This window comes from Larus michahellis, chromosome 4 (assembly GCF_964199755.1).
Source record: "Larus michahellis chromosome 4, bLarMic1.1, whole genome shotgun sequence".
In the NCBI taxonomy this organism is placed as follows: domain Eukaryota; kingdom Metazoa; phylum Chordata; class Aves; order Charadriiformes; family Laridae; genus Larus; species Larus michahellis.
Genome location: NC_133899.1, coordinates 33,648,411 through 33,674,414, shown reverse-complemented (window position 1 = coordinate 33,674,414; position 26,004 = coordinate 33,648,411). Strand labels below are relative to the sequence as shown.

General features: G+C 35.5%; 1 protein-coding gene across 8 annotated transcripts in view; it reads right to left on the bottom strand.

Annotated features, from left to right (window-relative positions):
- Window positions 1-26,004, bottom strand: part of PPP1R13B (protein phosphatase 1 regulatory subunit 13B) — a 71,213-nt gene that overhangs the window by 43,664 nt on the left and 1,545 nt on the right. For 4 of the 8 annotated variants that reach the window (XM_074583861.1, XM_074583856.1, XM_074583858.1 and 1 more), the window contains exon 2: window positions 674-821. In XM_074583861.1, the coding sequence (XP_074439962.1) occupies window positions 674-821 (148 nt within the window). Of the gene's footprint in view, window positions 1-673; window positions 822-13,400; window positions 13,652-26,004 lie in introns of those variants that run through there. The other 4 variants (XM_074583855.1, XM_074583860.1, XM_074583854.1 and 1 more) reach the window with 3 other exon arrangements.

Genomic DNA, 26,004 nt, shown 5'->3' with positions numbered 1-26,004 from the left:
TATACTATAACCTAGAGGTGTGCACTACACGCAGTTGCAAGAATCCATCTAGAAACAGAATCCATAACAGGCTGTTTTGACACACTGCTGAAAAGAAATGCCCACACCATTATTCTGTGAAATAACAATTGCAACGCAAATAGGATATGGGCACTACTACCTGCCCCAAGGGAGGTTGTCAAATCTTTTAAGTGTTCATGAAGACACTGGAGATACTATGTCCAATTCTGGCAAAATTCTGTCTGCAAAAAATCTGCTATTCGTGATACAGAAAGAAAAAATCTACAGCAATCATTAAATTTCAGGTTGTGTTCACATGCCTAATAGTGAGGAAATTGGACTGGAAAGAATGCAGGTATAAGAGAAGATCACTGAGATTCCATATTTTTATTTAAATACCCTCCATCCAATATACGGCATATGCCTATATGAAATAAATGGCTTCTAGACACATACATTTTATCAAAAACTTCATGCTCAGCAATAAAATAGAGGAGGAAAAAAGTCAAGAATTGCATTGATCTCTACCGACATTCAATTATCATGCTTTGCATTGAAATTTGCTAGCAAAAAAAAAGTACAATTTGAAATCATTAATATTGAAGAGTGACTCTTACCTTTTTTATAATTGGTACATATATTTAAATCAATTTCCACTGAACATTTTACTTACCATTCCCACGCCATACTTCAGCCAGATGGCAGCTTCCTTCTCCAGGCTCTTTGCAGAACTCTACTACATCGCGACAGGTTGTTTCTGGTGTAATTGGAACTTCTGTCAAAATCTGTTCGTTGTTGCTCAAAAACACAGTTAATATCATCTGAAAGAAAAAACAAAAAGCAGCAGAATATTAAAAAGGACACATTACAAGAATGAGATTATGGGTCAGATTTATAATTCCCCTGTAAGGGGAAAAGTACACTTATGGTTCGTTACCACAATCCATCAAAGTTGTCTTCAGTTTCTTGTAACTTTGCCAAAGCTTTAGTCTTTTGCATTGATTTTTTTGACAGTGCACTGAATTGACTTTTTTTTTTTTAAAAAAAAAAAAGCTTCAGTTGAAATGGTTTAGTTCTGTCTGAAAATAAGGCTAGAAGGGAAGGAACAGGTTTTGGCTATGTCAGATGCTTGAAATCATAGCATTTAAATGTTGCAAATAAATACATACTTTGGCAAAGTAACATGAAGCTTCACAGGTGGGCAACCCTTTGCATGATGGATGTCATTTTTGCAGTTTGTCTGAAGATGCAGTTATATTTGGTTGAATTGTAAGCTTCTGGTTAAACGGTAAGCCCCAGTGTTAAAAAAAAAAAGGGGGGGGGGAGGAAAAAAGTCACGTTTTTCAAGGGATTGCATTTGCTTAGTATGCTTGCTAGAGCTAAAAACCTCTAAGAAGTCAGCTCTTTCTGTACTACTTTAGCTCCACCTCCCAAAGTTTGCTGTGTTGATCAGACTGTACATGCCGCCTTCCCACAGCAGTAGTAAGCGCGCTCTCTTCACTCAAAGTTACAACATCAAAAGACTTTTCCTCTAGTAACAGCTCCCAGCTATTCCAGTTGGAAAGTAGCCACAAAACAGAAAATAGTTTTTCTTCCCCTCCCCACCTTAACGACATTCAAGACGACGTGACATCAAGGAAAACAGAAAGAAGAAAAAGTGGGATGAAATCTAGGAAAAAGCCTAACACTAAGAGTTAGTACTAAACTGAGTTGATGCAAACTTCTGTTCAAATTCCTTGCTCCACCTTAAATTAATGTGCACACAAATACATATATGCAGAGATACTCCCATCCCTCTTCATGTTAGCAGGTGTACCTTGCTGCAAAGTCAAACACTCAAAAACTGTACACATTAACTTAACCCACCTCACCCGCTTGGTGCATATGTATTATATGATCATTAATAATACGTTCGTTTGCTACATTCCCCCTATTGAGGGCCTCCGCCTTATACAGTATTTTCAATGGATTTGTCCTATAGGCCTTCATGTAATTTACTGCAAAAGCTGGAAGCATATAGTTAACATCTGGGGGGCTTGTAAGAAGGAAAAGATAAAAAACATTCTACCAAGAAACAAGGTCCTAATACAATGATGCTAAAGTGATTAATTTTTTCCCTGAGTGAGACTGCTTGAGGATCAATGAAGGTTGTATTCAAAGACAAGCATTCCTACGTTACACTAAATCCTCTGAAAGATATTGACCCTAAGCTCCTGCTTAAAATTAAACTGATACTTTTAACCGTTCTCTCTCTCCGCACCGTAATTTCCCATCTGTAGTAACAATGCTGTTCTGTAAACTCATGAAGATAGAGCAGAGATAGAGTGATGTTTAAAAGACAAAGATACTATAATAATAGATGTCCCTAAAGAATATGACAAAATTAGTAATTTTGTCTGCAAAGAAAGTTCTTCCAGATCTTTCCAGTAAATAAAGTGTGGCATCACATATTGAACCACAAAGATTAAACCTAATTATTTAAAAGCTCTTCATTAAATGAGCACTCTCCACTTAAACAGAGTTGTGCTTCAATTTGCATATGCAATTCTTAAAAACATTCATAACACTTTTATCTGTGGGACATATACATGTACCAAACCGGAGATTTGCGTTAATAACAGCTAAATACTGAGCGAGAGCAGTCTATCTACTTTAGAAGTAGGCACAGGACAAATTCCAAGAAGGCTTCAAGCTTCTCAGTCTGTCAGTCCTCCAGGTTATTTTAGTCCATGTTTTCTACTCTCCCTCAGCCTGACAAGTTTATACGCTGTATCCTGAAGTTTTCAAATAACTACACTTCAACACAATCAGCAGTCATCCAGGGCTATAAATACACTAAAATTCACCCCTGAGTTTCACTGCCAGCAGCATTAAAGAAGGCTGGAGCGCAAGATACAGGATGCAGCCACAGATAATAATTAAAGTGCATGTAACCCTCTACTGTTAACAGCTCACAATGTTATTTTTCCCCTGTAGAAGATTCAGACATAGTCTCAATATTCAGTGGCTGTGGAATCTTTAACAGAATAAATATCTGATGTGGAATTTGACCTCATATTTAAGAAGAAAGAATCATATATATGAACGTAAAATGATAGGCTTAGAAGAAACCATAAGAGGTCATCTAATGTAGTCTCTTGGCCTCAGGCAGGATCAACTATACCTACATTACTCTGCAGAGATGCTTGTTTAACCTGTTCTGAAAAGCCTTTCATGATGGAAATTCCACCACTTCCCTGAACCATCCACCCCAGAAATTCCTGTTGCAAGAAGTTTCTGAAAGTCTAGTCAAAGCTTTCCTTGCCACTATTTAAACCCACTAGTTCTCCTACCCACGGGGTGATAGAAAGCACTTTTTTTCACTGCAGTTAAATTTAAAAAGAATACATAGTAAGTAATTAAATTAAGTAAGTTAAATTAAACACCACAAGTTTGATGGAGAATTATTAATGTTAGTATTCTAAATACAGTTTCCCCATAATACTTGATGGTGATTTCAAAATAACACCCAAGTTTTCCAAACTTTATAAGAATGCCAAGAGACCCTGGCTTTACTGAAGTCATGCTATGATGCATGCTGCATCTTTATAATTTGTCTGAAAGACCTGTTATCTTTTTATGAAAGGATAAATAGAATGGCTTAACATCATGTGGTTTTACATGGTTTCCAAGTTTCAATTTTTTATTGCTGTAAAGATAACACTGGCTCAGAAAACTAGTTTCATGTATTCAAGATTGTCTGTCTGTACCTGCAGACAGGCTGGAAAAGAAAGAAAAGCCTTGGAGGTGCGAGTTATCCCATACATCTCAGTCAATCCTCTGTAACTTCAGACCTAGACTACTATATAAACTTGCAAGACCAGCCAATATTTGCTGTACTTCAAGCACACCACTTCCTTCTCTCAGCTCCATCTGCACCAGTACTGTCTTCTCCAAAGCTGGGTGTCACTCACAATATCATCTGCTAGACAGCCTAGGGAAAGGCTCCTCTGCTAATGAGGAGGCAAGGTGCTGTAGCCAACTATTGTCACACCACTCCTCAAGCAAACTTGGTTAAGTAAGGATTTATTTTTAACAGGTTGTCTGAGTAACACCAAAGGAACTGAAACACTGTGCTGTGAAACAGATGTCCTGAAACATACACAGGAAAACTCAAAATATTGAATGTTATTAATATATTGCAATATTAATTAGATTTTCAAGTCAGTGTCATAGCTGTCCCTATTTGTGGTGGGGGTGGAATAAGAATTAGAGGTATTTCATAGTAATAAAATACAAAGAAGCATTGATGGAGCCTGGAAATTTGCTGCTAAAAAATACGAGTGAAGCATGCACATGAAATACACAGTAGATCCACTGCAGTAAATCAGCTTTATAAAAAAAAAAATATTCTTAGCCAATGATTAGGACACAGAGAACTGATATATCCTTCAATTTCTCATTTTAAATGGATTCCTAAATAGGCACAACTGTAAAAACCTATCTTGTTAAAACCCGTATTCATGAAAATGAGATCATAACCATTGTAGCATTTATTTGATAATCTCTCAATTCACTCATTCAAAACTTTTAATACATGGACACAATGTCACACAACAGGATCAACCCAACACTCACGAGCAAGTCGCATCAGTGCTTCTAAATCATATATCATTTCCACAATGAATACCAAGCTCCAAATCTTTCACTCCCTTCTCAAACCTGTTACTCTCCTCTACTGCATCTGCTACCAAACCAATGGCTTTATTCCAACTTTCATCAATTCTCACCTCTTTTTCTCTTTTTAACTTCCTGCCAACCTCTAGCATATCTCTTCACACTTCAGGTCTTTTCTGTGTCAGAGAAGCTACAACAAACACCACAACCTGCCTTCAGAACTACTCTGTCATCTCACTCATTTCTCAGCTTACAGATGACCCCCTCCTAGGAGGGCCTCAGAATCAGTACCCTACCCAAATCTTCTCTGACCAACAGACACTTGTCAAATAGTTGCGTGTGTTCCTCTTAATATGTTGTCCCCGCTTTCTCCATTCCCAGCTCAGTTCTCCTCTTCCAACCAAACTTTCTGTGTTATTTAAAGGACACACTTAAATATCCTTGCAGTTTCTCCAGGAGGTAGAAGAGAGGAATAAATTCACAAGATCTTTATCCTCGCTTTTGATCTCATCTCTTTCTAGAGCTGGATAATGTCACCTACAAAAATTTCAATAGGCATTCTTTATAGAGATGACACAGTTTTATCTTCCTAGACATGATCTTTTGCTAAGGAAGCTGAAATGTTGACAATTTTTAATCATCTCTTGTGAATGCCCAGTTACCAATTCAAATTGCATATGGCTGTTACACACTCCGTCACCACTTTTCTCCAATGACTCCCTAGATTTCATATTCATCATAACACACAGGTACCTATTACTATAAGCTGTACTCCAGGCATCTTTGACACCAATCATTTTCTCAGTCGTGTGTCTCAGATCGTTTTGTTTTTTGTTTTTTGGGTTTTTTTGTTTGTTTGTTTGTTTTTGGTTTTTTTTGGTTGTTTTTTTTTTTTGTATCAACTGATCTAGCTAACGGTCTCAGTTTGGAAACTTGCCTATCGGTTTCACAGCTTTCCATCGGTGTGTCTTTTTTACTCATAATGCCTATCACTGCAAAAATCATTCTTCACGCCTATGGCTTTGACCATATTGCCTTTCTCTATCAGTCCTGATAAGCACAATTGATTGGTCTTCACTTCCCCATTGTGATGTGGAAACTTCTTCCCTATCATTTTTCATTTTCTACCAAGATATTGATGCCGAATTGGTTCTTTACACCAGTTTCTACTGTCCATATGCTAAACAGGTGTTTTCATGCTTTCTTCTGTGTTGCTCATCATGCCTTATATGCACCTGCAAAGCGAATTCATTATTTTCCTTGAAGACCCTTACTTTGCTTTTGTGGCTACAAAACATACCAGACACAAGTAAGCTGCCAATGTGCTGAAAAGCGTTGCCAATCAGGCTGATAAATATTGTTTTCTCTACTTAGACTTCTTTAATTGTGCAGTTCATCTCTTACTTCATCTCAAACCAAGATTCTAAAAGCTGTGCAGCAGAGATGCAGTCATAACTTGTCCACCAAAGGCCCACAAGGCCACAACTAAATGCCTTTCACGCTACTATATAGAAACAAATCATCTTTCAAATGAGCCTGATGTTCCTTTGTTCTATATGACCTGGATCAGGCTGTCCTAGAAACCACCTTAACTTCCTTACTTGAATTTTGCAACTTCAGTTGCCCTCCCCTAGTACAATGCAATTACTTATGACTGGAATAAAACTAGACCACCACCATAAAAACAGAAGACGGCAGCTAATGTAGCATGTTTTTTCTTAGGTAAGAAACAGCCTAGAAAGCTAAAACTCCAACTGCTGAATGAAGTCTTTTCCTCATAATTTTTCTATAATCTTACTGAAAAAATAGAAGTTTTTTGATCTTCAGCTAATATCCTGAATTAAAAAAAACAGGTATACATTTAATTAGATGCTCTTTAACAACAATTTTTGTGGAGACAAGGAATACATCTTACTCAAATATTATCTTATGCTACCAAGACCTGAAATACTGGTGCTTAAGAAAAAATAAATTGTACACCTACACTGCCATTGCTTTATGCCCAAGTTAATTTACTAACGCAGACAGCTGATACAATAAATACTGGCATTTCAGGCTAACAGTTCATATAACTACATATCTCCTGATACACTACTCACAGAAAATTGAATTATTTAAGCTAGCAGAAAGCAATTAGACAAGTACTATTTCAGGACATGCTGAAACACAAAAATTTAAAACAAGCCCGACATTATTTTCTTATAGTAATAGTCACATCCTTAACTAGAAAAAGAAAGTGAGTTCTGGGGATGAAGATGGGAAATTACTCAACTGGCTTTTTACTTTACACATAATTGTTTTTTAACTAAACCTTACATTTCCACTCAAAATCAGGGTTCCTGGCAAAAATGGATCAGATGATCATTACTTTTCCTGCATATAGCCTATTTTATGTCCACAACAAAGTAATTTAGAAAAAAAGTCACGTCTATGAAGGATTCAAGCAGTGAACAAAAGTTCAAGAAAAAAAAACCCAACAAAACCCCACATCCCAAGAAAATGAAAACCATTAATTTTTCCCGTTTCGCTATCCATTGCTCTCATTACCCAAATCTAGATATAGGAATGCCTACCTGATATTAAAGGTATAGTGGATAAGAGATCTTTTTGTGTTAATAATTTCTGCCAATTCAAGAATTATCAAGCATATGATTCTGAATTAAGAGTATACCGGATATTTAATATGGCTAAATTCACATGCTGCTGCTTAGCCATTTCAGAGCATTTAGTGGTGCCTACAGCTCCAAGACAAGAAAAATCAGCAAAAAAAAGAGACTTCTTCAAAGTAAATCTCTCTTGCACAGTAGAGATATCAACATCTCCCAAGAAGTTTTAATAACTTTCATGCTTGATTTTGCTGACTTGGGAGTCCAATGAGCTTGCTATATTTAAGGTGCTACTACAATAGTTTTAACCAAAACGTCCAAACCCCTATCTTACTGAAATGTCAAAGGCCCATCAATCAAATATGAACTTTGATTAAGACTGAGGTTTTCGCTTACTTGAAAAACTAGAGAATGAAATGCAAGCAAAATGTGAAGAGGTGAAAAATCATCCCTTTGGTGATAAGGCATACTAATATGCACAACCTTACATATAGAATGGTCAGAGAAAAAAAGTTACAAATTATCAATTCTGTCATGCAAGTTTGCTTGCCTGGAATTCATGCCATTACATAAACCTTGCACCACTTACAGCTGTAGAAATTCTGGTTGCATATTTCAAGCACTAAAGCAGAATTTTAACTTTATGTGCAGTATGAACACTGCCCCTTTTTAAGATTATAGACTTAATTAGGTGAAGCTTTAAGCAATTACATTTTAAAAGAAACCAGCCTATGAAATTATAACCACAAAACTGTTTTAATTAAAGCCATCTAAAGATACATTCTTGACTTGTCATGAGTATTTCTTTATAGTGTTGAGATTTCATAACAAACAAATCCCAAATAAATCTCTGATGTTGATTATTACATGCAAACCCCAGAAAAACAGTAATAAGATTAAACCATTTCACTTCCCTATATTAAAAAGAAACATTTGAAGTCTGTCTAATAAACAAGTCATTCACCAGCATGCTTCATTCCAATAATTATTTACTTTCAAAATGAAAAATGTTCTTTTTAAAAACAGATCTGTTGAAGAATTTTTTACGTTTACAAGTCTTATTTCAAATAAAAGCATGAAGATATACAGCAAATTTATTATTGATTACTGTGTTTCATCAGTAGAGTTCTTTCCTCTGACATCTTTTCCCCTTGTCCATATATGGGGTGAGAAATAAATGCATTAAATTTCCATATTTCTGAACACACTTCCTCGCATCCAAGCTGTACAAGCTTCAAGTTCAGCCCAAAATTTAAAGCCCAGCGATGCCTTTTGACTGTATTAATAAAATTCACAAAGGTAGTGCAACTAACAGGCTTCAGTTTGCAAATACAAAGATGAGTAAAGTCTTCTGCCAAAATGCAGACTTGTGAAACCAATAGCATGTTTCCTACTACACTTTCAAATTTGAAGCCAACAGCCTCCATATGGCCTGCAAAAGAATTCACAAAATTGGGAGCAAATCTCAGACACTAAAATGTATAGCATTCAGCTATGGCCTACTAACAAACATTAAAACCATAAATTTCACCACTGATAAACATTTATAACGTTACTCAAAAATACAAACAAGCTAATATTATTCTTGGTTAACATTTGCAATTTTGATCAAATCTGTAAATTTAATATTGCTTAAGTCTACTTTAATTATACTTAGCTCACAAAAGTATTTTTTGCCTAAGTTTATATGCTAGTTGCATTAATTTGCCATTTTGCAATCACTGAAAGAAAAAAAAAAAGAAAAAAATTATCTACCTTCAGATCCACCACTATCAGGCTCTGCAAACGACAACCTGGCTACAGAAAATATAACCAGGAGAAAAAAAGATAGTCTTGTCATACAATAGTTGTACCAACAGACTTAGTGATGGGGTGTAAAATTACTTCTATTGGTAGAGCACAAAAATAACTTAAAAAAAAAAAGAAAAGGTATTTAACTCCTGTTATAGAAAAGCCGAAGCATCACATTAAAAGACATCCTTAAACAAGATTTTCCTACATTTTTGTATGGCCTACATGTGTGCAATGGCTTCAATAACTGACAAAAAACACAGACATTTCCTCTGAGGACTTTCAGGACTGTTGCATTTGCCCTCTTCAGTAAATGAGCTTTCATATGGGACAGCAGGTATTCAATGGAATTCAGACTATTTCAAAAAACCTACACCTACTCGATATTTATTTGCTGAAGGGACACTCTTGCTCTCTGTTACTGAAAGATAAAAAGCTACAGCATGAATTGTAGATCTGGAATTTGAAGCCTCTTACTCTTTCAGTGTCAGGCTTTTTGTAGGGCACAGGAGCAAGCCAACATTTTTGCTAAAGGAAGGAAACAGCAACTATCATCAGGTATTTAAAGATATTCAACTAAGCAAGATAGATCCACAGATTATTAAATGAAAGGTATTGTAGTAGTTAATTGAAAGACTTCCAGAACTCTAGGAAAACAATACTTAATGAAAACAATAGCAACTGAAAGTTCACTTGTGTAAACAACACAGGCAACCCACAGACTGGAACGGGTGTTCTGAAGGCTGAGAGGAGCAAGATAGGAATAGAGCTAAAAAAACGAACCAACCTAACAAATGTTAAGTTTCTAACATCTGCCTAAAACAGAAGACCAACATGATCATTTAGACATTATAATCCTATAACAGATTTTAGACTATACGTTGTTATATTAGAAGCCACAGTCAATCTATGGTACTAAATCACTGCCAGCTCTCCAGACATTATCTTTATAGAAGCTGTTTGTTGTTTGTCGCATTGGAGTGCCTTCTTTTGGAAGGTGGTTCTGTTAAAAAGAAGCAGGAGCTGATATTCGGATAAATTAATCCAAAAGATGGGCAGTAAACATGAGGCTACAGAAGGGAAAATGGGTTTAGCTGAAAAGGGGCAAGTTAAAAGAATAGAAGAGTCTGCATTACAAATAAAACTATTAATTTAAAAAGAAATCTGTCCAAGTGCAATATTTAACATCATTAGCTAAAGGAACAAAGCCTGAAGTCAGAGAAATCTATAAAACATGCCTTTTGTGATGTTTTCTAGTGGAAAATGCAATTTGGCACTTGTTACAGAATGAGTTCAACATCCCTGCTTCCTATTATCTGTTGGCTTGATTCCTAAATTGCTACATCTGGAGAAACAGCAAGAGATCTTGTTGTTGCTCCTTGACGCAAATAATTCTACTAAAGGACTGTCAAGACACTAGTTACCATGTAAGAGACTTTAGAACACAGGGATAATTCTAGGTACGCCGACAAGTTCTTGCTGAGCACATTTCTCTGTTAGGCAACATACCTTACAAATGAAGACAGTTTTATTCTTTCCAGAACAAGGCTTTGAGATTTTGTTTTGTTCCACTCCCTAAGAGACTGTGGGCCATATGCTATCTTTCATGATATTCACAACCATTATTAAAAGGTGAAAGCTGGAGACTCTTCTTGAAAGACTCTCTGCTCTAATCAGTTGATGCTGGATTTCCTAAACCTCTTACAAGGTTCATGACAACTCAATATGTAAAGGTAAGTATTTTCACCTTGCAAATTAGTATTCTCTGATCTGTTAGAGGACTATTGCCATCTATTAACCAAGAACAGAAGACTGATCTTCAAATCAAGCAGCTCTGAAGAAGGCACAGAGTTTTTCAGACACTTGCTGGTTTCATTAAGGATACTCTCTTTTATCTTTTAGAATATTTTTTGTCTGTAAATATCATGATGATAAACCTCATCTAGTACTGCCTGCTTGATGTTAATGAGATTTATCCAGAGCACCTTGAAAAAAAAAAAAAAATCAGTAGGTACATCAATTTTGTGCTGATTATTAAATAAAAAAAGTAAAAGAAATTGCTAATCTATTTAAGAAACTAGCAGACACGTCTGCTATAACTAAGTATTTTAGTAGTTGTTTAGGCATATTAATATGAGAATTCCTTAAACAATGGATTCTTGCCAAACTCTTTTTAGAAAACTGCAGCAGACGCTGCATTTGCAAACACATGGAAGACCAGTAACATGCAGAAAAGTCAGAAGTTCAGGGGACAGCAAGACTTCAGATCAAAACAATAGCTACATTGGTGCAGTCATCTCTCCTGAAGTCCATTGGTCCATAAACTCTGACAGATCTATTTTGATAAAATATAAACATGATGTCCACATTTCTACTATTCTTCCCATCTCCAACCCAGGGTCCTCCAAACCAAATGGTTCAGAGTGTTAAGGGGGAACCACCAGTCCAGGGCCAGATGTAGCCCCAGGGCACCCAGGGAAAAGGAGGGAGGAAACACCATGGCACTACAACCACATCTCACCATGCCAGATCACAAACACTACTTAGTTCTAACATTCATAGGTCTAAATCTTTCATATCTGTCAAGGTAACCAGCATGTCATACAGCAAATGCATGCCAAGCTTGAAACAACAGTCCTAAAATATTAACAGCCCATTTCATTTCATCAGCTGATATGAATAATATGTTAAAAAATACTGTTAAATATTTTACTTTCCTAATCATTACAGAAGATGTGTTGCTGAAGAACAATGCAACTGTAGTACTGTGAAATTTGCAGTAAACTCGCACTTCGGTGAACTGGCAATAAATAAAAAACAAAACTAAATTAATCCAAGATGACTCAGCTTCAGAGGTCATTCTATTACATAAGAATTTCAGCTTTCCAGTCAGGAAGAAAGTCGTATTCACCAAAAGGAAAAGTTTAAAAAAACAAAAATAATAAAAAAATCAATCAAAATAAACAAACAAACAAAAAAATCACACACAAACCCAAACCAAAAAAAACCATACACCACACACACAACCCCCCCCTAAAACACCAAGCCCTATAAAACAGGACAGCCCCTCAAAGCCTCAAGAACCAGATGACAGATAAGAAAGATTAAAAAAAAATAAATAGTATTTTACTTTTATTGGGTGGGGGATATGGGGATAAATCATATTCAAGGTTTTTGCATACTGGGATTAACAATACTATAATTTACTTTGAAATTCTGACAACACAAGGCAAAACTGAAGAGCAGGGTTAAGCATGAGGGTTTGGGTTAACTTCCCTGAAAGACGACTTAGTCTTCAAAATCCACATGTAACAAAAGTGTCCTGCAAAATTTCTATCACAGAACGGAGTGTTCTCAAATTATTGAAAATATTTTGGCCAAGGCTAAAGAAAGGGAGGTGCTGATGTTTCTACAGTCTTGTGTTCGACCTTGTCAACAGCTACAGCAAAGTCATCCAAAATCCACTGAATTCCAGAAAAGCCTGGCTTACCTACTGCATTGAAAATAACCTCATCACAAAAGTGTAGGAAACAAAGGCAGACATTTCTGTCTTTTCATTCACAACTTTTCAACAAAACAAAAGAAAAACAAACAAAAAAGGCAAAACCACAAAACAAAACCAACGAACAAACACAGTATTTTAACTAAAGACACTGTGCTTTTTGTCAAGGTGATTTGCAGCACTGAACATCACTTTTTCGTTTTAGAAACAAGGAAATCTACAGACACACACACATATGTAATACGGAATCAGGACTACTCTTTCCTTTTATTTTCAACAGAGCAAAACAAGAAGGGACTGCCACAGCTTTCTCCCACTGAGCAGAAAGTATTAACAAAATACTGATCGTTTAGTGTGTTGTTTTCAGGGAATACCAACCATTCAATGTTAGATGTAATGTTAGCTAGCTTGGCAAAAAAATAAAAAGTGAAAATTAATACATCCTTTGGGATCCAACAGGCAGTCTGCAGAGTTTTCCTTCCATCAGAGTGGAAATTGGACATAATAGAAAATAACTCCTTCCAGTGCATTTCTTTAGTTTTTAAATGACAGGTTTCAAAATTAAAATCTGTTTTACTCTCAGATCTCCATTTGGCTGAATCAAAACCAATAAATAATAATAATTAAAAAAAAACATCAAACAACTTATGCAAGGTAAAATTAAAAATTTCAGACATTTCATATACAGAAGAAACACATATAAGGCAATAATCTCTGATCTTCAAGTAAAAATCCCACATGCACACACTCTAACCCATTATAAGGATACACTGTTTGGTTTTACAAAAAGAAATCTCAAAATGCTTAATTTTACAGCAAAGAAGCAGAAAGCAAAGTAACCCCACCTTCTTTTTTATAATTCTGTCCTTTGTCCAGTTTTTAGAGTTAAGTCCAGTCTTTTCTGTTAGCCAGGATTTGTCTTTTGATGTTTTTATAATATTCTGAAGAACCATCCTTAAAATATTTTTCATGTGGACAGTTGCAAGTAGTAGTGAAAATAAAAATGCTGTGTAGAGCTAAAGCCTAAGAACAGTTTCTGTGCAACAACTACAGTGAAAAACTACTTAAATGGAGTATTTTTGGTCTACTGGCATACAAATTCAAGCAGTAATGACGAGCAGTGATAAGATGTTCTAAAGAAACAAGACAGGCCACAGTTGTGACAGGAACAAGATAGGCTAGATCAAGTTTCACCTAATTAGGCAAGGTTGCAGTAGGAGAGTTCTGCTATCCTCTCATAGTGCTGTAGTAATCTTTGTTTGCTATTATAATAATGACAAACAGTAAGTAATCATCTCAAATTTACATATAAGGCTCTGACTGTCTCAAAAGAGAGAGAAGTGATTTTCCTGTTGAAGGAGGCAATGGTATGAGCAGGAGTTCCAAAAGCAACTGATCCTAGTGACTATCAGAAAACATTTACATGACACGTTTTCTTAAATCAGGAAAATGTTTTAAAAAGACTAACCAGCTTAAAAACAAAACAAACAACAACAACAACAAATCCACTACGTATTTACACCTAAAAATACTATAGTTCAAGCACTACTCCATTCTTGGCAAAGTCTATCTTCTTGCTGGACATAATTCAAACAGCAGAGGATATAAAACAGTAAACTATGTTTCTGATTGCCTCTTCATGTCAAGGGACACTGAATGTTTGTCATCATTCCTGTCAACACCATACAGGATCCAGAGCACGGAACAGAGAGAGAGATGGCACCAACAGTGCCTTCAGCTCTTACTCTACAGCTGCAGGAGCAAAGCATATTCTCTAGCCTGATCTGTTCCCGTAATAGAGAAAACAGAGACAAAGAGCGAGCAAGTGACCCAAGGGGGTTAAAAAAACACAAGAAAAAAAGAATCCAACCCATACTATGAAAGGTCAACAGAACTTGAACAACTCACCTCTCTCAAAACAGAGCTATGAGCTACACTTTCTGTGTAGCACTTACACATTAACTGCAGGAAGGGGAAAGTAAGGGGTTCTCAGCTTCATTTGCGATCCACAGAATTGTTACATTACCCTTCTCTACAAGCAGCAGCAGAGAAGGAAAAAGTTAGTAAGATACTGTAATTTAGCCTGCTTCAACATTCAGAAATAGTACTGTCCTCCCTTAACACATTTTGTCAGTAACAAAAACATTCTGATCCCATGCAGGATTCCTTCCTCCTCAGCAAACATGTATCATGTTGAGAGGTTTATTGAGAATATAATTGGTAGAATCATTTCAGACTCACAAAATGCTGCAACTTAAAATAAACTAACATGTTAGCAACTGAGAACGTTTTAAATAGATGAGAAATTCAGGGATATTTTTTAAAAGGGAAGGGTTGTTTTGCATTTGGAAGGATGGAAAAATATAATCTGGTTGTTCTCCAAAACCAGATTGTATCTTTATCTGCCAGAAAAACAAACTGTATCACATGAATAAATATTTGAGAGAAAAAGCTGGGCCTATATTAACACATATCGTGCCACACTTCCAACTATGTCTACTGGCTGAATTCTTCTAAACAACCCAAACTTATAAAAGCCTTACTTGCAATAGAAAGACATGACATACACATGGAGACCAGAAATATATGGGGCAGTCCAACTCTAAAGCCCGACATCCCTATTGGATAATTGGGTTCTCTCAAAGGAAGAATATGAACTAAAATAAACACGTGTCACTGAACTTCTCTTTTATCCTGTCATCCCTTCTGAAATAACTGAAAACACCTGTAGTTTGTTAAATCAGATAAATAATAAAAACAATATACAAGCAGTGTAGCCCCTTACTTTCTCTCATATAGTCCGTAGTGTATCATCTCCATATTGAGTATCTGATCCAGTGCAGTTATTTGGCTGACTGATTTATAACTGTTATTGTTAGGTAGGTAAATATACATCTAGGATATATGTCAAGAGATATGGATACCACATCTGGTTGCTTAATGTATTATCAGCCTCAAAATCCTGAATTAAAGAAACAAGGGGATTTTCCTCCCAAAAATGTGAAGTGGTTTTGAATGTTATAAATGAAAGAGGTGAGGTACATGCAGCATTTCACAGACATAAATTATGATCCTATATTAAATGTAAAAACCATGTAAGATTCAAGAGGACTTGCCCTGTGTGACAAAGCTCATATACAGCAAAACTATGTATGTACAGATTATGTAAATCACTCAACAGGAAAATAAATGCAGTCTATTTCATTTTAATGCAGTCTAAAGTTTCAGTTTAACATGAAGACACTCACAACCTCTGAAAACCACATGGAATGATGTAGGAAAAAGAATATAAAGTAAAACTGAAAGTATAGTTCCCTAACATGTATACAACATTACATCAAATACCTACAGAAAATGGAAAATTACTTAATATAATGCTATAGATTAAAATTGGTGGATGTGAGCAACTAGGAATACACAGAGAAGTAATGAACAAATATAAAGAAAAGCAAAAGTGGAGAAAGAATAAAATACAACACTGCATGCAGGGTATCACTAACTTTAAAGCTTATTTGTTTTAATAACTTTTGTTCCCCTTTGCCACCCTATCTCACACTCTCACCATTTTCACTTCTTTCCTCTTGCTATTTAAGCTATATTGTAAATTAATTTAAACAGACACCTTTAGATTACTTGCAGTTTAAAATTAACTTATTAGAATTTGCATACAAGATAAAGATTTTTTAAAAAAGTAATCTTGTTTGCTTTTTATATATTCTCTTTCAGTTTCTCCAGTAGGAGTAATCAAAAATCCATGGATCATACTGGGAAAAGTAAAAAAACAACCAACCAAAAAACCCCAAACGCAAACATCAAAATTTTCACAGGTCATTGTAAATTAATAATACTTAATGAGCCAGGTACCTAGGTTTACTTATCACTTCCACTTAGGTAAACTGACAACTAAGTTTATGTACTTTTAAAATCTATTTTATTGAGGTAAAAAAGGTGATCTTCTGTTACATTACAACTGTACACTCAATAGCCTATACAGAGTATGATTTGTGGTGAGCATGTTTCCTTTTTCCAATCAAAGGATAAAGAAAATAAAAGTGAAAAAGAACTTGATTTAAACATGTCAAATACATATATTCAAGTACATACGTTCAATACAGAAATTGTGTTTAGCATGTTCTTTCCCTGGGGTGGGGGTGTATATGGAAGGTATTTTACCAACTTCTCTCCAAATGATGTTAGAAACACAGCAGCATCCTTAAGTCCCCAGTATATCAGACTGTTTATTCTAGTATGATTACAGACACTAATATATAAAAACTTACATAGCTACATTACAACATTCACATTTTTGCATTCTTTCACATACTTGAAGACATCTTTTCTCACAAGAAAGCTGCAGTACTTAAGAGAACAAGGAGGATGACTTGATGACTTTGGTCCCCACTTCAGGTGGGGAAAGGAAGACAAAAGGTTTATAAAGAAATTCAGACATGATCAGAACGTCCTCATCCCTGAGCACTGGAAGGAAAGAGGCTGTTGAGACCTCGCTGCTTGAAAAATTTCTATATCATTTGTGAGATAATAAGAAAAATCTGACCAAAAGCTTTTTCCTGCTTCTGAAAGATACAGGCAAGTACATGCACACTCCAGGTCAAGCTTACTTGTAATTTTGTGCCAAGGCTTCTCAGTTCTTCAGAGCTTATGGAGCAAACTGAGCAGTATTTGGTAGCTTCACATGACTGGGGGAAGGGAGGAGCACTAAATGGGGGTAATCCAGTAATGTGTCTAAGACTCAAATCATAAATATTTGTTAGGCTCAATGTTATAAAACACCCAGAAACACAAAAATACTGTATTAGAAATACTGTATAGTAAATTATCTGATTTACTGTGTCTTTTATGTCCCTTAAAGCTTTTTTTCAGACAAAAATTTTGTTCCATAAATATAAAAAACTCACTATAAAAAGGATATCAAAGTAGTCTAAAGGTTGGTAAATGTGAAAGTGAATCAAATTCAAAAGTTCTTTATGTTTAGCTAAAAACGAGCAACAGAAATTACGTTATTCCAACACAAGTATTTGAGTTGGACTCCAGAAATCACACCGGGGTAAACAGAGCAGTTTATAATTCAGAGTTTAAATGATTTAAACCTCTTTCACCACTTTAGCTCCTATCAGTGCTACAAAACCAAGTATTACTGCTCTCCACCTAAAAAAAAAAAAAAAAAAGTAAAAATAAAGTGCTGCACTCAGGAATTTGGCAGGAGGGGGGAGGGCATTGCAAGCAACAGACTTGAAACTCATTTGTTTCAATGTAAAGCTTGGATTTTTATAGTATATTCCCATATACAACAAGCTCTTGCTGAAGTGGTGATAAAATACAATAAAATAGTAAATACACTGCAGCGCTAGTACACCAAGAAGATAGTCAGAAAAAGGACTGAAAAGATTTCCGAGTGACATGGGCTAGAAAAGACACCAATCCATATGCTATGGTTTTAAAATAATTGCATTGATCCTGACATGATTTAGAAGTGTAAAGGAGGTCAACCATTACAGATCTTTTTTCTGCTATCAGAACTACATGATTTAGACTTGGAGCTAAAATTTTCTGAGATTTAGATAACTTGGGACAATAAAGCGGTACGTAAGGAAATCAAGCATCAGGCATGCTGAGACATTCAGAGCTGCATGCAGAGATGAAGCTGCACACAGAGATCAGTTTCATATTTTATTTTTATAAGACACTGTTTCAAGAACTCAATAATCTCCCAAAGTGTACATACAGTCCAACTGTTTTGAGCCTTAATAGTAATTAACCCATTCTTTAGCCTGAAGAATCATCCAAAATTTCAAGAACTTGCTGTTTTTAAAATACACAGCAGGAAAATCTAACCACGTCTCTGTCGATGTATCTAAATAGCAACTTTTAACACTAAGCACCCTGTTTGACTATTTCTAAGTCATATTTGACTAAGCTAAGTATCAAACATACCTATGTGCTATAAAAATTATCCTACCGGATTTGTAAGAAATGGCTGTTGATTCATAGATGCTAGTACTTTCTCAGATGCCCAAATAATACATTAGCTAAGCTGTCAGTGGGTAACTTACAGTTTCAAGCATGTAATCACTAGTTGAACTGTTTAAACTTATTAGAGATACTAGTTTCTATGTTCCCCACATCATCACATATGGCATATATGCTCTGGCTATCACAAAATCTCTACAAAATGCTAACAGCCTGCCAACCATTTTACAGACATCAATTATACCATAACAATGTACAAATATCCTCTCCCTACATATATTTTCAAAATAAGTGATTGATATATTAGTAATGTTTATCAAAGACATATTATGACAATATTTTGAATGCAAGTAATTTGAAAACCTCTATCTTTAGCTAGATGGGATAGATTCAGGTCAGGTTTTGACCAACACACTGGTTAAGATTTTACAAGATAGGCAGATGCACCTTCTGAAGCCCGGTTTTTGGTTTGGGTTGGCTTTTTTTTTGTTGGTTTTTTTTTTTTTTTTTTTTTTTTTTTTAAGTAGTAAGCTTGGGGGAGGAGAAGGTAGAAAAAGAGGTTGAACTATGCTTAAAAGTACCATAAGTATGTTGAAAATATCACCTTCAGAACAGGAGTAAGAAAGCCAACAGGTGCAGCACTGCCTTGAATCATAAATTACACAAATTGCATTAGGAAACAGGATTAGAAAAGGATTTTCTCATACAAACATGCATTCAAAGTATGTCTCCTCAACAATGTAAACTGTACCTGTTATTCTAAACTAAGACTTAACCCAGCTTCTTTGAGAAATTAAAGAAACAAAAATTATACATAGGTGAGCCTGTACTTAATGGCTATGGTAAACTTTGCTAGTCTCAAGCCGCCCTATTTCTTTCCCTTTAAACATCAGAGAGCAATGCAGGCAATACTTTTCTCCACATATTAATAATGCAGCCCTGTCTACTGCTTTTTTCACCTAATACTATAACTCTCAACAATTCTCAGGTATTCACCTTAGAAGGTTCGGACAAACACATTCTGGTTTTTAGGAAAGTGAGGTTTCCTGGTCTCGAAGTGTCAAAAATTGCCTACCAGGAGAGTAGAGCACATAATAAATTCAGACGCAAGTCAATGCACTGTGCATGGGGTCAACCCACAAGATTCGGGATTGGAGAAATTCTCCTAGATCAGCCTGGCAGAGACCTTGGGCACTGCACTGTCTTCTTGTTTTGATTTCAGGGAGCAGGGAAATTACTCTTCTTTGCCACTTGGGACACGGATTACATACCAAAATCATCTAGATACATCTCACCATATTCATTCACCACCATGGAGCTGTTTCAGGATGAAAAATCCCAACAACCTAAACTGATTACATTCTTCCTGAGATCCATGCATTTCTACCCTTTCTTGTGCTGGTTCCAGTGCTTATCTGACTCTGCACAGAGCTGGTTTCAGTGTGCTCAGCTGGCAGAACAGTACCCTGTCAAAAAAAAAAAAAAAAAAAAAAAAAAAAGGCAAACAACAACTTCCTGCTGAGTTCGCATACTGAAACAGCTCAGCACAGAACCAGATAAATACCAGAGCCAATACATGATAGAAGGCAGGACTACAGCAACCCCTGCAGTTACATCAGTTTCACTCCCACAAAACCAAAGCCTCAGTTTCACCCGTTCTCAATTTATAAACAATAGTTTAGTCATGTGAAAGCTGAAATTCTTTTGTCAAACTTAAAGTAGACATAAGGATACTCAGGTGAAATAGAGCATCCGCAACATATGCAAGTTTAGACTAGAATGCTTACTGCTGAAGTTGGAATTCCTTAAATAAAATATTAGTTTTATAGCCACAGACTCCTCACACATAAATAGAATCCTGCAGCAAAGCAATGAATTGGAAACTAAAAAAATCTTAATTGTACTTCCACTACAGAAGAACTAGGCTAAGTTACACTATGAATCTTAGAGAATAAGAAAATAATGGGCAGAAGCCAGGAGGAATGCAATACTGCAATGTGGGGAAAAAAAATTACAGATGACTAGTGACTGCCACCTAAGTTTTATTGGTTTTCCTTTTTTTTTGGTCCCAACTTTATATTTGTTCTCAAGATTTCCTCAAAGACCACACATTTTACCAAAAAAAACCCCAATATCCCTTACTTGCTCTTGTTTCTGGAAAAATATAAAGTGTTATTGGATACCCAATAAAGATGTGAAAACTGGTGAAACCATAACTTATGTCTGAAGTAACAATGTTACTGCACCGCAGAGAATCTTTAGTTTCATTTCACTTTCTACTCACTGGCTAAATAGCCACATAACAAAATTCAAAATATGTCACCTCTGGTACAGCTCCACAATAAACTAAACTGAATAAACAAAAATACTGAAAGGGAGAGATTCCACTTCTCTATCCCCTTCTCCATTATCCATCTCAGCCAAACGATCTGCTCCCTCCTGGCCTTTTTTTTTTGCAATTTTTTTTTTTGCATTTTTAGTGAGTGGATCAGTTTACTGAGACAAGCAGTGCAGTCCATTCAAAGCAAATGGTGGGAATGAGCAGCAAGGAAGAGGAAATAGCCTCTTCCACAGGAAATGGTTAACCCAGCTCATCCCTATTGTAAAACCTCAGCCCCGAAAGGAATTCAGTTGCTGCAACATCCTACTGCACCACAATGATAAACGTGCACTCTCTGATACAAGCACAATTACATGTGCTTACTTCTAAGCAAGCTTTAAGAAGCCAAATAAAGTGACTTAAAATCTAGGTAGAGTGACTGAAAGCTTACTTTCAAAACAATTCTTTTCCTCCAGTAAGAAGTTCAGATTCTCGCTTGTCCTTTGAGTTATTATAGAATTTGTCCTCTTGGTAGCATTATTGCTTTTGACACACAAGTCTACTTCTGAAGGATGGTGACTATTATTGCACAATATAATTCATTATTGTCTGTCAAAAAAATTGCTTTCAGAAGCTCAAAACATTGAGTACATTCAATGGATATATTGCCTAACACATTAGAATTTAACAAACTTGGAAGCATGTAATAATCTCTAATGACAGATTTCCAAACTACCAGAAAAACGTACCAACCTGAAATGTTTAAATTAGTATTTTATGATATTTATTTACTTCGAAATCTTATAATTTAAGAACCAGTGAGACACAGGATTCAAGACTGATGGAAAAGGTGTCCATAAAGAGAAGAAAGATTTTAAAGATATTTGAAATCCCTTAATTATATCATTTTTCCAATTTAAGAAAAAAAAATTAATCTCACTTTGCTGGGGTCTGACACAATCCTAAGAATGAATCTCTCATATCCCAGGTTAGCATATTCAGTTCCAGTTGAAGTACTTTGAGCTATCCTGTGCTAGTAATTAATGTATGGTAATACTAAGCTTTTAATTTAGACAAACACATAAGACTTGTAAATTCCAACAGTGAGTCATGATGGAAAGGGAGCAAGACACCTTCCTCTCCCCCCCCACCCCAATTAGGCAATAATTTGTTTGCTTCTTCAAACCTCCATTCTCAACAATTATTTTTTATTTTTGAAGATGCCTCCAGCTTATAAGGACAAAAAAGCTAGATCTAAAAAGCCCTGACTGTTTCAAAAGATAACAAATGTGAGCTTTGATTTTACTACCAAGCATTAGACTGCAAATTCTTCAAAAAAGGCACTCTTTTTATTCTATGTATGGACAACTCTTAGAATAACAGGGGCTGTTCAACAGCTATATGTGATCTTAATATAAATAAATGAATAAACTAGATTTTTTTTTATGATATATTTCACATCAAACTTGGATTTGTTAGATTAACGTAACTCAATCTAGTGGAATGGAATATGGTTGTCAAATAAATACCTGTTCTCTCTGAAGTCTGCAATGGGCAACAGTCTCATCTATGATAACTTATGAAGAGAAACTAATAGAGAGTATTTTTTCCCTCAAAATTTTCTCATATGTGCCATTAGAATCCAGACACATCTATTAAATATATTGAAACATTCTATTATCAGAGTAGCCTGTGAACAGCACTTTTGGTTGACACGGTGAAGCTGATGAACTTACTTTTAACACAGAATAGGCCATATTCTGTCATCCTGAAAAAAAAACAAAACAGTGACGTGATCCAAAAAAACATGAAATGGCCTTTAAGCTTTGTTGCAATAAATAACTCCATTAATAATGGCTGATAGGCTTGCAAATTATTCTCTACAGTCAGTTCAGATTTATTCAGCAAACAAGGATGATATTGTTATTGCTGATGACTATACATCTCTGAATTAATTGCAACGTATTTTATCTCAACATCACTGAAAATTCCTGATATTAATTTAAGTATATTAAAGCACCACATCTTCCTTCAGACTTTTACAATGTAGAATTTTATTAGTAGTGACCTTCCTAAGGGAAGAGTACAGTGCACACTGATTTGAAAATATTTTTGTTTTAAACTAGGAATAAGCAATGCCCGCTTTGGACTTCTGGGGAAAGGTTTTAGACTGAATACGTGACAAGCGTGTACTCGTTTGAAAAAAAACACACAAAATAACAACCAACCAACCAAAAAAGTCAACAAAACCCCCTTTTGCTTAATTCACCTGGAAGATAGCTTAATTCAAATGTAACTACTGCAGATACCCATCTTTGGTTTGTGTTTTATCAGTCACGTTATCTGTCTTCATAGGAATCTATGTAGCAATTAAGATATTTATGAACACTGTAATACTCGAGATTCACTTGTATATTGTCCAGTCCAACATAAAATAGGCATAAGTCATGGTCATCTTTGAGAAGAATTGCAGTGTCACACAAAATTAATGAGACAAATAAAAAGAAATCACTAAACACTGTCCAAACTTTTCACTCTCACTTCTATTAAAACAAACACAACCCCCCGATCCTACACATAAAAACAGATGCATCCAACAAGTCTTTGACTCTAAGCTTCACACAAAGTCCCACAAGTTCTCTCCTAGATGTGTTCAAAAACGTGAATGCTGACTGCAACCTCACTGATATTAATTTCTCCCAGGTAAGTTAAAAGTAAAACCAGAAAAGCTCTGCAGCAACAGGTGCTAGTGGAATATGCAATACTAACTATTCCTCCTAAGAGATTCAGTCCATCACAATTTCTTACACAGCATCCACCATTGCCTCTCCTATCACTTTATTGATGGTGTACAGACCCAACACAGTTCTATGCCTTTGGCATGATACGTTAACTCACATATGCTGTAAAAGAATGATATCCAAAATTTAGGTAAGAAATAAGAAGTGTTATGCACTTCTCAACTGTTGCAGTTCCCTCTCACACTGTAACTCTTCTTAAGTAGGAAAACAGTGCTCCTCATAAGTGGTCTTTTCTAGTCTGCACACTAGTGTTCAAGGAATATGGATAATAGTTGTCAGCAGAGACAATTTTGGAACTACCATCCAAAAAGAAAAAGCATTAATCACATTCTTTAAGGAAAGATTTCCAACACTCTTCCAAAAACAAAATCTAAAGTCCCACCAAAAAAAACGCTAAGAAAAAAAAAAAGGAAGGAAAAAAAAATAGGCTCCTCCAAACAGGTTATAAATTATATGGCTGAAAGAGGAGCTACATCCACAATATTTTTGTAACTAAAATACAACTGTGGCTGTTTTAACTCAAAAGATTTCCTGTTTGAAAGGATACCACATAGTTCTGGGTTTGCACATATTATTCTAAGATTGCAATAAATAATAACTTTTTTTTCAGTGAAAAAAACATCATTATGTTCAAGGCATACTTATAGCAGCTTTTTTAGTAAGTTCCTTACTAGAGGTGATACTCAGTGAGCATCATAAGCCCATCATACACATAGCCCTTATGTCCTGAAGGCAATGAGAGAGTTTATGACAGATGTGCCTTGTCAGCAAAGCAAAAAACAACGGGTGAGAAAAGTGCAGTCCACATCATTATTACTTCTTGAGGCCCAACTGTGTTCAGGACCAAGACTATAGTTATTTTTATACTTTTTAAATACGAAGTAGAATACGCAACATGAACTTGTATGGAAAGGATGCTAAAGAACAGAGAAGGAGGTATGCTGGTCACAAAAGAAATCATAACTGATTAAGACCTCTCTCAGAAGTAACTCTGTTCCCCATGTGGGGAAAAAAAAAATAATCACCACCAACAAAACACAGGAAAAAAGGAAAAGAGATCATTCCACTTTCCATGCTTCAGATATGACTTCATTCTTAAAAATGGTTGTACGGAATGTAAAAAAAATTACCAATTGAAAAATGTCCTCAATCAACTACTTCAACTCTGATATATGCAAAACACAGGAAACCAAGTTTGATAACATTTCATATTAATTTGTTAACACAAAAACTGTAGTGATACACACTTGCTACAACCGTCAAAGTCTAGTAGTATTAAAGTATCTCTTGCTATTATATACATCTGTTAATTATCAAAAAAAAACCACTAAACCAGGATCAGGGAGGAAAAAAGCTTCTAATAAATATGAATTCAAGGAATTCCATCACATGACAAGTCAGATCACTAGCTTTTCTCTTTTCAGAATACAAAAGCTCAAGTAAAAAAACCTAAAACATTTGGTCCAGTTCCACAGCCATATGTTCGCATCGTTTTGATATTATATGTTGATTATTCCAGTAAATGGGGTTGGTTTTTTTCATCCTTGCAGTCCAGAAATAAGAGAGCTGGGATGAGAAACTGGAATGCTAAAGGCACTGGCATAGTGTTCATTTAAATATAAATATTCCTGTTTACCTTATGATAGACTGTCCATAACAGCATCTAAAAGCTCTTCGGAAAAGTAAAATATTTATTATTTTAAGATTCAGACTCAGTAAGCTCTAATCTGCAACATTACTACCATTGTAGCAAGGTAATTTGTTTTTATTAAAATTCAGCTGTCAGTATTAAAAATGCTTTGAAGTACATTTCAAAAACATAACAAAAACTCTGAACCTTATAACACCTTCCAATAAGGACAAACAACTGATACATTTAAACAACCACGAAGGTAACATGAGACACCGGCAGAAACACTCAGATATGTTAAAAAAACCCAAACTTTTTTTATAAAAAGTCAATCACTGCACTACGGAAGTTATGACACTAGCCTGAAACCCAAACACGGGTTAGCAATGGCAAGTAAATAGATTTGTTCTGACTTAGACTGTTACTGGCATGCGAGGTTTTCAATAAGAATTTTATGAATGTAAAAGCATAACCCAAGTTGCAATGGAAGCTGAAAAAGCTGACAGTCACCTTGGTTCTGTTTTTACAAGCTAACATCCCTATGCTTATGGAACAAGCCTGTATCTCAATGAACTCTACTGCTGGTTTCTAGTGTAGTGAAATTCTTATATAGTATCAATAGAATATTTCAGTACCTAGCAGTTAGAAGTTAAAAAGCATGTCATATTAAAATGCCTGTCACAATACCTGTTTTTTTAAACACTACCTGT